Below are 13,375 nucleotides of genomic sequence, written 5' to 3' on the forward strand. Positions count from 1 at the left end.
AGCTGATGTACCCTATGCTACCTTAGGGCAATAAGCTAACTGCCCTACAGTCGACCCTACAGTCTGTGGGTGTAGGTGTCAAAGAGGCTGGAGGGAGAGACGAAAAGGTCAGTCACAAGGAAAGAGTCTGGTCAAAAGGATGACAGAAACTATGAAAGTCCTGCAGGCTCACCTCATGAAGATTAGGAATCTTTCTAGGTGCAGAACTGTATCTTGTATTGACGAACTTGCTCATGTTTATAACATGCCTACCTTGTCTTTAAAAGCATTTCACTCATTCTAAAATATTTCATAGGAGTTTTTTCCAGGACTCCCCAAACTTTCCAATTTTTCCACTGGAAAAACTGGGAAAAGGAGCCCTGGAAAAAAACGAAAAAGCAAGTTTTTCCGCAGGTTTTTTCCTGGGATGCTTAGGACAGATACTGATAAATGAAGTGTTGGTCACAGTAAGGATATTATTCCCACTGATGCTATTCGGACTAAAAGTTATAGAGGCTGTAAATGCCTACGCTTTTTTGTGATAACTATGCATGTGTTTTAAAGGCTCCTGCCTCTTGTAAGTTACTACACCCGATAGGATCTTTTTCTGCAATACAAAGAACTCACCATGATGAATGATACCATTCTCCAGCAGAGCTTGTCCCAGGTTGACCCCTTCCTCTGGTTTACTTATCTCTCCGATTTCCGTGAGCCAAGATACAAACTCACTGTAAAGAGAAACAGTGCAAGTACTTAAACCAGTTCCCTGTTCCCTTTGGGCAAGCAAATCAAACCAATGGCTGTGCATCCTAGACTCTGAAAAATGGGAAAGGACGAACAGTGCTCTTCCAGACCTCTGGAGAAATGTTCTGCTGAGATAAGAATTACCCAGAGACATTTTTCTCCCACCATTTCACTGAATTCTATATATTTAGTTGTTCAGACGCACAATAAAAGACAGATCCACTGCACCACAATGGCCACAAAGTGTTCATGTGTACAAAAAAGTGGACTTTGTTGACATTCTTTTAAAATAGAAGTGGTCCACATGGAGGTTTCCTGTATGACTGTGCCTCAGCCCACAGTGTGAATTCTGAAAACAATCTCAGAGGGATTATCCCTACAAATCACAAATATGAGGATGGATGGAACTGAATGAGCATTCACTACAATACATTCTGGGATATCCTCTGATAGACTTGGAGGCAGAGGCGTAGCAAGGGGGGAAAGCGCCCGGTGTACTATTGCGTCCTCTGCCCCTGCCCCGCCCCGGAATGCCCTCGTCACGCGCACACACACACCCTGTCCCCTTGGAGCTACGCCTTTGCTTGGAGGCAAAACAAGGAATCAAGGTAGACTCAACCAGCTTTCAGTTAACACGTCTGTCTATCTGTCTGTCTACCTATTTCCTGCCCATCAATGAAGTCCCTGGGCAGGGGTACAATAACAAAACATCAAAAAACAACATCAGAGAGCTTTCACAAAGAAAAAATTGGGGGTTCCCCATTTTTTAGCACTGAGCCTCTGGTATGGAGTTTGGTGGGTAGTGGTGTGTATTCACTAACCCAGGGGTCTGCAACCTGCGGCTCTCCAGATGTTCATGGACTACAAATCCCATAAGCCCCTACCAGCACGGCCAATTAGCCATGCTGGCAGGGGCTGGTGGGAATTATAGTCCATGAACATCTGGAGAGTCGCAGGTTGCAGACCCCTGAACTAACCCATGTGTGGAAGGCAAATTCATACAGCTCCTTCCTATCCCAGAAATATCATTCCTGACGGGCTAGAGCAGGGGTAGGGAACCTTTAACACTCAAAGAGCCACTTGGACCCGTTTTCCACAGGAAAAGAAAACACTTGGAGCCGCAAATAATTTTTGACATTAAAAATAAAGATAACACTTTATATAGGGTTTTTTTAACCTTTTACTCCGCTCATTCTGAGAAGTGCATGGATGCGCCCGCCCCGCTCCAACGGGGTGGGCGAGAGGGGAAGCCCACGGCACGGCCCAGCCAACCATGGGCAGTTGGTGCACCCGTCCTGTTGCCTGCAGGGCGGGCAAGGATGGGGCCGGTGGCTCGGCTTGTGGAGCCACAGTGCAAGGGCAGAAGAGCCGCATGCGGCTCTCAAGCCGCAGGTTCCCTACCCCTGGGCTAGAGGCTCCCTGCGGAAAAACAGTCATACAGGTTGGTGGGCTGCAATGAGGCAGTAGGAACAAGAGGGAGAAAGCTGTCGTTTCCTAAAGAAAGCTGTCCTTGTGACGGAGGAAGTAGATTCTTTTTGGAAAACCAATGGCTTATATCCAACCAATTGCTCATAAAAGTTGCGTGGATTTCCCCTGCATTCCTCTTCCTCCTTGAAGTCCAACATCAGTAAGATCATTCCTGGCATCACAATACCAGGAAGGATAAGTGACTGTGTGTATTAGAGGGCTTTTAGTCAGGAAGAGGAAGATTGTGAAATCACTCTGCCTCCATCCCATCAGTACAGCAGTGCTAAGGAACATGCATACGGCTTCACTTCAAACACATTAACTCATGAAGCGACCTTACACTGAACCAGACCCTTGGTGGGTGAAAGTCACTATTGTCTACTCAGACTTGCTGCAGCTCTCCAGGGTCTTGGGCAGAAAACTTTCACATCACCCATTTTCAGATCCTTTGACTGCCAAGGAGATGCTCTGCCTCTGAGCCACAGCCCTTTGCCTATCCATGATCCCCCCTTTCTTCTGCTAGCCAATGATTGGACTAGAAGCAGACAAATGCACAGTGTATTAGGAGACTGCATATTACTACATGTTATATTATTACATCGTATTATGTCATAACTACATATTACATTAGAGATGGGGGAAATCAAATTTCTGGTGGTAATCTTAGGTGTCTTACATGGTACAGTTCTATACCAACACACACAAAAAGAGGGAAACAAACTTAACCCTACATAACTAGAATTAAGTACCTAAAAGGTCAAGAAATAGTTAGGGGCCACCAAGTATAAAACTGCTATGTAACAAAAACACATATGTATTTATTACAAATTAAAATCCTCTACATTTATAAAAGGTCACACAATATCACAACTACAATGACATAAGAGTCCTATCGGACACTTTTTTGACCCTTAAGAACAGACACGTTTCCCTCCTCAATAGTCAAAAATAATACAACCATACAGTGTAGTCAATTGGCCATGCTGGCAGGGGCTGATGGGAATTGTTATCCATGAACATCTGGAGCACCATAGGTTGGCCACCTCTGGTAGTTTGTATTTGTAGTCTGGTAGCTAAACACTGTATTACAGTATACAGTGGGCTTTTTATAAATGTAGATAATTTTAATTTGTAATAAATACATATGTGTTTTTGATACTTAGTAGTTTTATATTTAGTGACCCCTTTATTTCTTGACCTTTTAGGTACTTAGTTATAGTTCTGCACTAATTGTGAGTGAACAGGGAAACACAGTGCACAATATACATTAAGAATTCAAATCTGTATAGTCTATGACTATATGTAGCAATGGCAAAAGGAGCACAAACCAATACAGTATCAAAGCAGAGAAGAAAAAATGGGGAAAACAACATTGCATAGCACCTGTACAATAGAACTGCCATGCTAAATTAGCACTGAACTGAACTGTCTACAGGATTTAGATTTCTATATGTTTATGAAAAAATTAAAACATTTTAATATATTATTTTAGATCCCCCAATGAAGCAGTGTGTGAAACATGCAGGGATCTCTGAGTGAAACATAATTTTAAAATTTCCTACTGCATCATAACGTTTCTCTTCTCTACTTTGTATGTATCAGTGAACAAAGAGAGAAACAGACAGAAAAAAAACCCTGCATAAGTGTAACACTATTGCTGGCTGGAAGGGAGTTTACTGTTTGCCAACTTGGGAAGCGATTTCCCCACAACTAGCCAAAATACACACAATGCATACAAAAAAAACACTGAAAGAAGCACAATGCTGAGGAAATCTGTATTCAATAAAACAGCCATAACTCTTTCAGCTTGCGTAGGTTTGTTGCTTATCAAAACCAGCTCTCAAGCATCCAATTACAAAACCCTGAACCTCATATTTTTAGCCTGTGTTTATGAGTAGCTGATTCATCTAAGTCTTACGTAGTCCTTTCAGAAACAAAACGAACACTTAAAAAGTGTTGTAGAGGACTTTAAATGACATAATGTGGGAGGTTCAACTGCCCAGCAGAGATGGCTCATTCTGCAGCATGTGTACCCTTGCCACCAATTACGCTTCTGCTAGGCCAGGGGTAGGGAACCTGCGGCTCTCCAGATGTTCAGGAACTACAATTCCCATCAGCCCCTACCAGCATGGCCAATTGGCCATGCTGACAGAGGCTGATGGGAATTGTAGTTCCTGAACATCTGGAGAGCCGCAGGTTCCCTACCCCTGTGCTAGGCGGTAGGGGAGGCTCAATTGCCCAGAGGAGAAAGGTTTGTTCTGCAGCATGTGTGCCCCATTCCCTGATTAGGCTGCTGCTAGTCAGGCGGCTCAAGATTGACTCAACCGTCCATCCTTCTAAGGTTGGTAAAAGAAGTACCCAACTTGCTGGTGGTAAAGTGTAGATGACTTTTGCCAATAGCAAACCACCCCACAGTCTGCCTAGTAAACATGGTGTGATGTCAGTAATGTCCTTTACCTTTATTAGAAGGTGGGGGAAGCTCAATTGGCCAACCAAGATGGCGCATTCTGCACCGCCAATTAGGCTGCTGTCAGAAGGTGGGGGGAGGGAGTGAAGATCCCAGGCATCAGAGGGGAGTCGCAGCCCTTGGTAAGGCAAAAGTTGTGGCTGTTGGTTGGACAAGTCTACAGTGAATGTAGATGAGAAGGAGCCAAAAGTTCCTGAGATGTTTAAAGATGTAAAAGTCTGTGAAAATGGGAGACATACACCCCCCCCCCCACCCGTAACCTTGAATTAACAACCTCCAAGATATCCTCTCTTTAACAGTGCTGCTCAGGTCATGCAAATGGAGGGCTGAGGTTCCTCTTATTGAGTCAATCCATCCCAAGGTGGGACTTCCTCTTTTCTTACTGTCTTCAAGGTTTCCTAGCTTTATTGTCTTTTCTGGTGAGTTTTTTTCCAATGATTAAAGTACAATAGCTTCAGTTTAGCCATCTTTGCTTCCAATACCATAATTACCAGATAAAGCTTCACTTGGGCTAAGAAGCATAAGGTGTGTTTGGTGTTTCCCATGTCAAAATTATGTGTACTGCATCCACCAAAAATGTCTGGGAAATGCTAGGCTGAAAACCTTATCTTTGGGGTGGGCTTTTATGTAAGCAGAGGGGTTGAGGGATTAGTCAAACGTTATAAATACATAAAATAATGTGAAAGTCTATTAATTAACAGTCCACACAAGTCAACGTAATTTATGCTGTCATTCAAAGAGTTATGGATTTTATAAAGTGTGTGTGTGCGTGCGTGCGTGCGTGCGTGCGTGTGTGTGTGTGTGTAAAACATGGGGAAGCATCAGTTTGTTCTTTTGCCCCCCCCCCCCTTCAAAATATCTCATCCTAACTGGAATTCAGATGATTTCTTCTACTAATTTTTTGTGTGTGGGGGTGTGTGTGGGTGACAAGAAACCCCAAAATGACATCCTGCCTCTCTAGGAATTGGCCAATTGGCAATTCCTAGAGAGGACTGGCAGCAATTCCAGGGAAGTTTCAGCCAGTTCCTAGAGAGCTGTGATGTCACTTCCAGGATTTTCCAAAAAACGATGTCACCCAGTTGGCCAAGTGTGATTTTGTTATTTTTCTATCAGCATCATTTAGAGTGCCAGCAGGAAACACCAGATGAGACAGGGAACTCCCACTCCCACTGGAGGAATGACAACCCTATTTAGGCTGTTGAGAACTAGGCCTCTGGGAGCTTGGAAGAGTTTTTAGTTGCTTAGAAAGGCTCTCGACTTCGGCGCTGCTACTTTTCCTGCTGTATTGCTTAGTGTTAAACTAATTTACAGTTTCATCAGGAATTTGCCATTACTTTGCTGAAATTTGATGGGAGACGCTCAGAGGCGCTTAGTAGTAAAAGTAAGAGACATTTTCAGAAATATTAAAACAAAAAAAGGGCACTAGGAGAACCAACCTCCAGTTTCTTAGAGGAAAACTGTCCTTCGCTATCCAACACTGTCTAGAGTTTCTATAATTTAAAATTACTTTTTTCTTGGGCTTTTTCTGCATGGGGCTTTTAAATTAGGTATGTTCCTTGATTTCTGTGGGCATTTTTGGACCTTTCGTTTTTTGAGGGAAAGCATTAGAGACTTAGTTTACAGAGAGAGAGATTTTTAGCAAACTGGGGAGGGGATGCCACCATGACAGCAGCACCCTCCCAGAAAAATCTTCATTATTGAAGGCTCATGTGGAAGAAAATAAATTGAATCTCCAACTGTGGAAAGTGTACAGGGAGGGCAAATGCACAGAACAACCACACTTCCAGTGCTTGTGGATCGACCCCCAAGAAAATATGGAGTAAGTTGACCATGCAGAAAGGTTGCAAAATGCTTTGGAGAAGGTGAAGCATTCATGTTGTTTTCCAAATTTCTAGGACCTTAGAAATATAGTTTCCAAAAGTGCTACTTTTCAGACATCAGAAATATATGGTACCCAGCAAAATTAGTGTTTTGCCCTGCAAGCAAATAAGTGCACGATTCAGAAAATATCCTGGAGACTTTTTCTGTTTTGGTGCATTTTTTAAAGGGAGATGCTGGGAATCAGCCAAGAAACTGACTCTTTTTGAATGCTATTTCAGCACTTAAGACACAATCAAAGAATGTGCAGAAAGACAGCATTTTAATCTCCAAAGGGGTCTCATTCACATTCCATTACAGCAGCAAAATTGTCTGTCCAAATCTCGCAACTGGGTGAGCGAATGTAGAGGAAATGCATTCTCCCACTGTCAAAGGAATGGCTGTCCCACATTTGAGGTATGGCAGATATGGCTGAATTAACTGACCCTGTCAAAGTCTACGCATCTAGAGGCAGATTAAAAAGAAGGTATCCAAAGAATGGGCAGATGTCAGTAGCAAGAACTTTTTTTCCTTCTATTTTTCGAGTATTGTACATAATATTACCATGCCGTCTGTTGGCTTTCTTGAAGTATTATTGCTTTTTCATCCCAGAATTTTGTTTAAAAAGAGCCCCAGCTCTGGCAACTATCCACCCTCTCACCCCACTCAGCAAAGTCTGAAGACTTCTTTCAATTAAACTGGTTCTTCAATAGAAAAGTCCCGTACATAAGTAGAAGGTTCTTTAAACTGAAAGAAGGTTTCTTGTGCTGTAGCAGCACATGCCCCTGTACTTCCATTCCTAGTTTGCTAGCACAGGATAGTGGCTAAACCTATGGACTAGGATCTGGTTGATCCAGGTTCAAATCCCTACTTTGCCTTGGAAGCCTGCTGGATGACCTCAGGCCAGTCACACATTCTCGCGTAACCCACCTCACACTGTTGTTGTGAGGATAAAATAGAGAAGAGAACAATGTTAGTCATTTGGGGTCCCCATTGGGGAGAAAGGTGGGACATAAGTAAAATAAATTAGCAGATTAAACAGGTGAGCCTAAATTATCACTAGAGGAGGAGGAGGAGGAGGAGAAGAAGAGGAAGAGGAAGAGGAAGAAGAGGAAGAGGAAGAGGAAGAGGAAGAGGAAGAAGAAGAAGAAGAAGAAGAAGAAGAAGAAGAAGAAGAAGAAGAAGAAGAAGAAGAAGAAGAAGAAGAAGAAGAAGAAGAATTGGATTTGTATCCCCCCTTTCTCAAAGGGGCTTACAAACTCTTTTCCCTTCCCCCCTCACAACAAACACCCTGTGAGGTAAGTGGGGCTGAGAGAGCTCTGAAGAACTGTGACTAGCCCAAGATCACCCAGCTGGCATGTGTCAGAGTGCACAAGCTAATCTAGTTCACCAAATAAGCCTCCACAGCTCACGTGGCAGAGTGGGGAATCAAACCCGGTTCTCCAGATTAGAGTGCACCTGCTCTTAACCACTACACCACGCTGGCTCACAATAACCTAAGAAGAGCCTAGTGTTCCAGCATCATCCAGCATCCATTATAGCAAAGAGACCAAAGTCTTTTCCTGAGAGTGCCATTGGGATTTAAAGGTTTTCATCCTCCATGAGTTATCTAACCCCCTTTTGATGCTATCACTACATCCTTTGAACCTATCTGTTATTCTCTTCGTTGGTATTTCGAAGGGTGCTCTCTACTGTTGATAAATTTATTAATTATTATGTAAGCTGTATTTAGGAAAGCTGAGCATGTGAACTATAAATTAAAAATAATAATAATACAAACCACATTAAAACCAACTGAGAAAGTTATATGTAGAAAGAGAATCCATTAAAGTATAATCTATGTACATAGTTTATCCATACTGAGAGAAGGTTGAAGTTTCTTTACTGAGTTATGGAACTATAACTATAACTTTTCTACAGAAGAATGTGTAGCTGTTCATAGGATGATCCCTACAAAACATTATATGGATCACAAATTCCAATGTGACTTCTGCAAGCATTCTCACAAGCTGTTACCGTGTCAGCAAAAAGCAACGGCCCAAAGTTTTCTACAGCTCTCAACAGAATAGGAAGGCTGGTGAAAAACTGGAAGGGCTCAAAGGACTGTGGCGCTGAACAGCACTGCGATGGTAATGTGCCCAGAGAATTACTTCCAGCAGTCACATGCATGATTGGAAAACCTTACGTCAGACTCAACTTTGATCCGAAACTGAAGAAGTCGGGATCAGGAGAGAATTAAGTGAGCCTGTTACAAAATGAGCAAACACTTTTGGGGCCAAAACCAAATTCTCTGCCGACAGCAATGTATACACTCAGAACTGTCAAACAAACTGCACGAGCACAATCTGATATGCATAACAAGAGCCTTGTCTGGTATTTAAGTCTGGAATGGCAAGAAAATATGCAGGTCAAGCTTGGGAGAAGGAGAAGGGGACTGTTTAAGGGAAGGCCAGATGTGAAATGACAGGACTGCGATGGGGTCTTGGTTGAGTTGATTGAAGTGGACCGGCTGAACTCTGCTGGGTGGTCAAGACAAGAATAGCCTCAGAGTTGCTATAGTTAGCAATCCACAAAGAATTTCCTTCTGTTTTTTTCCCCCTTTTTCTTCCTCAGAGGGATTAGGGAGCTATGCCAGAAATAGCAAGATTGCTACAGGATAAGATTAAGGCATGCTGATAGCTTCATATCTGGAGCCCAGGAATCAAACGTGGAAGGATGAAGATTCACTTCAAGTTGTAAAAATGCATTGTGACAGCAGCTTTATGGGTATTGTGAGAACAAGATATCAGGCAGAGCGGACAATTAAACCACCAGGGTGAAATATCTACCACCACCACCCCAAGAAACAAGACACAAAAACGCAGAACGTGGAATTCTGCAGCTATACCCCGTTCAGGATGAAAATGACAGGAGATTTGTGAATTCATCCCCCATTTCCTGGACTGTCTTTGTTCTACAATGATTCCCTTGGGTCCTAGAGCCTTGGAGACAGAACTAGGTAGGAACCAGGATCCAAGCGGAGCATTGTAGAGCAAAGACATTGTAGAGCAAAGACAGGAAATGGCAGATGAATTCACAAATTTCTTGCTATCTTTATCCTGGACGGGCTATAGTGCTTGCTTTATTTGTAATACAAATAGAACAAATATGCAGCCAATGTTCAAAACAGGCTCCACAATATGTACCGTTCTCAGTCTGCCAAACATGGAACATCTTACCCATCCTTCTGCCCCAAGTTATCAGAGTTGTCTCTGTGACTCTGCCATGACCAAAAATACCAGCCTTCCTTTCGAGTCTGCCCTTTGGACGGGCAGGAGGGCACAGCCTCACTTCTGCTCCACAACACTGAAACAGCCTTGTTAAGATGCTCGAGGAAACAAGAGGGAGACAAGACAGCTGGATAAGCTGCCCTTAGAACAGACTTCCTGGATGATCATTTTAGTTCAAAATGGCCAACATGGAAAAGCCCTTTCAGATTACCTCCAGTGACTCCACAGATTTGTGCCATATATTAAAGCATACTGTCGGCATGAGCACCCTAGCTAAATCTCTTTTTGCCAAATGCCTCCTAACTGCATTCTGTATCCATCCATGCAGACTGTCTTTCTGAGGTAAATCCTTGTCCCTTCAAAATAACTTCCTAAAGTCTGGCCTGGCTATGATAGTCACCCCCCTTTTTTGAAAAAGTGTTTTGTCTTTCCCAAGACAGGAGGCGTCCTGTTAAATCTGAGCATCTGGATTTGATACTGAAGCAGACACAGCTCTTGGGAAGTCCAAAGAGTAATGGAAATAGTATATTTTTCTAAATACAAAAGAGGAGAGGTAAAAAAGACAGGAAGATGCACTGTCAAAAACACTTTCAGACTTGTAATTCCAGGATTCGTTGTGCATGTAATTTCTCTTCACTCTTCCTGCTGATCTAAAACAACACTTGTGATTTATTCTTTCCATCCCCCCATCATATTTGCTACCATCACATACACCAAGAGCACGAAGAAGGAATGAATGATTAATTTTAATAAACTAATTGTAATAGAGGTTAAAGATCTTTCCAATTAAGTACCATCAAAGCATCCCAGATTCAGCTTCACAAAACCATCCACAGAAAAACCCGCAGTCCTTTCTGTTAATTGGTATGAAAGAGCCTTTTCAACCCAAATGGTGACTTACTTGCCAAGAAAGCACTTGGGAACAGTGCTTAATTTTCTCCTCCTGTCTTTGATAAGGTTCACTCTTTTGTTCGTCATCATGTGATACAGCTTCTCCCCTTTCTCAGCGATCATGACATAGGCATCCCGCTCCATGCCTAACTTCAGACCTGGAATACAGAAGCAGGGTTTCCCCATAAACTCTTCCCAGATCAAACAACAAATCTGCTAAAAGCCAAACCTGAAGCCATGCAGATAGGCAGATCACAGAAAGATGATGTGTGATTCCCCAGAGAGAAACTAGTTTCATGAGCATGGAAGATGAAATTAACCTTCCAGTTTTGATGGAGAGCTTTGATTTTTCAGTGGCACAGTGAGAGATTGCATATGAACTCTATGAGGGATTGTTCTCCAAGGGTATAATGGGTTCTGTTCTATTGTAATGCAAGGTCCGTGCTCTGATAATAAACAAGTGGTGCTGGAAAGTACCGTCAAGTCGCAACTGACTTATGGTGACTCCACAGGGTTTTCAAGGCAAGAGACTAACAGAGATGGTTTCCATTACCTGTCTCTGTGTTGCTTGGTGGTATCCCATCCAAATACTAACCAGGCCCGACCCTGTTTAACTTTCCAGATCTGATGAGATCAGGCTAGCCTGGGCCATCCAGGTGATGGCCAGTGCACAATACTTAACCCAAAATATACCTCATTCCTCATAACACCTAGTTTGGCTTCTCTCACAGACTCCTCACCTGAACTAGATAGCCCTCAAAGCATCAGAAGCTGGTATAGAAACTTTCTACACAGTTAAGGATGATTCACATAGTAAGTGTGACAGAGGTTATGGAGATATGTGTAGTTAGTATGTGGAAGCGGCCACTTACAGAGAGAAGGTAATGCATCTTTATCTTTCACAATAACTCTACCAGGCAGCATGAGACAGTTTTGATACAACAAACTAAGAATCCTCTAGAGTCTTTTTGCGAAATTAACTACTGAATAAAATGATCCCTTGATATAAGATAAGAATGAACATGATTTCTGCAGACAACAAAGTTCTCTCACATATTCTCACACAAACAAACAAAAAATCAAGAGACCACCACAGATACTGTTTTGAGCAAGATGGGAAATGTAAGTCAAACAGGCCTAGATAATGACCAAGCTTGTTAACTTCAGTAAATAAAAAACTGTGGGTGAAATTTGGACATATAATATGAACCATTTTACTCCCTAACTGCCAACCTTAGGAGCAGCAGTGGCGTAGAAGGTTAAGAGCTCGTGTATCTAATCTGGAGGAACCGGGTTTGATTCCCCGCTCTACCGCCTGAGCTGTGGAGGCTTATCTGGGGAATTCAGATTAGCCTGTACACTCCCACACATGCCAGCTGGGTGACCTTGGGCTAGTCACAGTTCTTCGGAGCTCTCTCAGCCCCACCTACCTCACAGGGTGCTGAGAGGGGGGAAGGGCAAGGAGATTGTAAGCCCCTTTGAGTCTCCTACAGGAGAGAAAAGGGGGATATAAATCCAAACTCTTCTTCTTCTAAGGTAAAAATAGCAGAATCTTTGGCAAAGGGACTTGGCAGTCAGCCATTTTGTGGCAACTGGTTGGGGTCTTGCCGTCTCACATCTCTTCTCAAAGGGTACCATCGGAGCAAGTTGCTGTCCAGGGCTTGACACAGCTGAGCACTCTACAGTAAGGGCTTGTGTCCTAGACACAAGATCTTTTTCCTGTTCCAATAATGGCAAAGTGGTTACTTCAGTTTTTCATTATAAATTTTTAGATCCTCTCCCCTTTAGTACTTATTACTACTGGGGATGTGTCTTTTTGAAGAGATTCTTCACACATACAGTGAATCCACAGAAAGGATTTTAGATATGTATTCAGGTCACATGGGCAACAGGATCTTAATGTATGGGTGACATGGCGTACGTGTGGAGGCCACACTTAAGCATAACGGTAGAATTCAGAAGGCTGCACAAGTCTCAAATGGAACAAAGGTCAAACAGGAATCATCCACCAGGACTAATTGTCCTCAGGCCAGGCATAGAAAAAAAGAGCCTTGGAGCAAACTTCAAGAATGGCCTACAGGTTAGAATATCAGTCTTCGGATCTAGGAGACCCAGGTTCAATTCCCCTGTTTACCAAAGAAGTTGTCTGGGTAAACTTGAGAAACATTTTCTCTTTCTCTCATCCTAATCTACCTCACTGGATTACTGTCAGGTAAAAATGAAGAACAGGAAAAAGGTGTAAGCTGCTTTGGGTCTCCACTGGGAAGAATGGTGAGGTAAATATGTAAGCAAATAAGTTTACTTTACCTAATATTAAGGGGGGAATTGACTAACAGAACTTTTACAACAGAACCAGGGACTCTGGTGGCGTGCGGGAAATAAATACACAGACAAATTAATTCATTGATTAATTAAACAAATAAATAGCAGTAAGGCTCACCATACGGCGTAAGCCCCAACATTAGGTACTCCTAAATGCTGAAACAAGCATACAAAAAGAATATGTAATATTTCTTTTGCAGAACCTACATTTGCTTTCATTATCTGACATCTGGTGAAAAGATTTTGGCAGAGCAAGCAGCCTGGCAGATTGCCATCTTCCCCATACCATGAAGTTACTCAACTATGCTTGCTGACAAGTGCTGCCAAGTTCTGCCAAAGGTAATTCAGGAAGTAAGGTTGTGAGAGAAAGCAGCCTGTG

At 42.7% G+C, this 13,375-nt stretch overlaps 1 protein-coding gene across 1 annotated transcript in view; it reads right to left on the reverse strand.

Annotated features, from left to right (window-relative positions):
- PREX1 (phosphatidylinositol-3,4,5-trisphosphate dependent Rac exchange factor 1) overlaps nt 1-13,375 on the reverse strand; it is a 266,216-nt gene that overhangs the window by 89,860 nt on the left and 162,981 nt on the right. The window contains exons 10-11 of the mRNA XM_048496371.1: nt 10,685-10,832; nt 607-707 (exon numbers count right to left, since the gene is read on the reverse strand). Of these exons, the coding sequence (XP_048352328.1) occupies nt 607-707; nt 10,685-10,832 (249 nt within the window). The remainder of the gene's footprint in view (nt 1-606; nt 708-10,684; nt 10,833-13,375) is intronic.

This window comes from Sphaerodactylus townsendi, linkage group LG05 (genome assembly GCF_021028975.2).
Source record: "Sphaerodactylus townsendi isolate TG3544 linkage group LG05, MPM_Stown_v2.3, whole genome shotgun sequence".
Taxonomy (NCBI): Eukaryota; Metazoa; Chordata; class Lepidosauria; order Squamata; family Sphaerodactylidae; genus Sphaerodactylus; species Sphaerodactylus townsendi.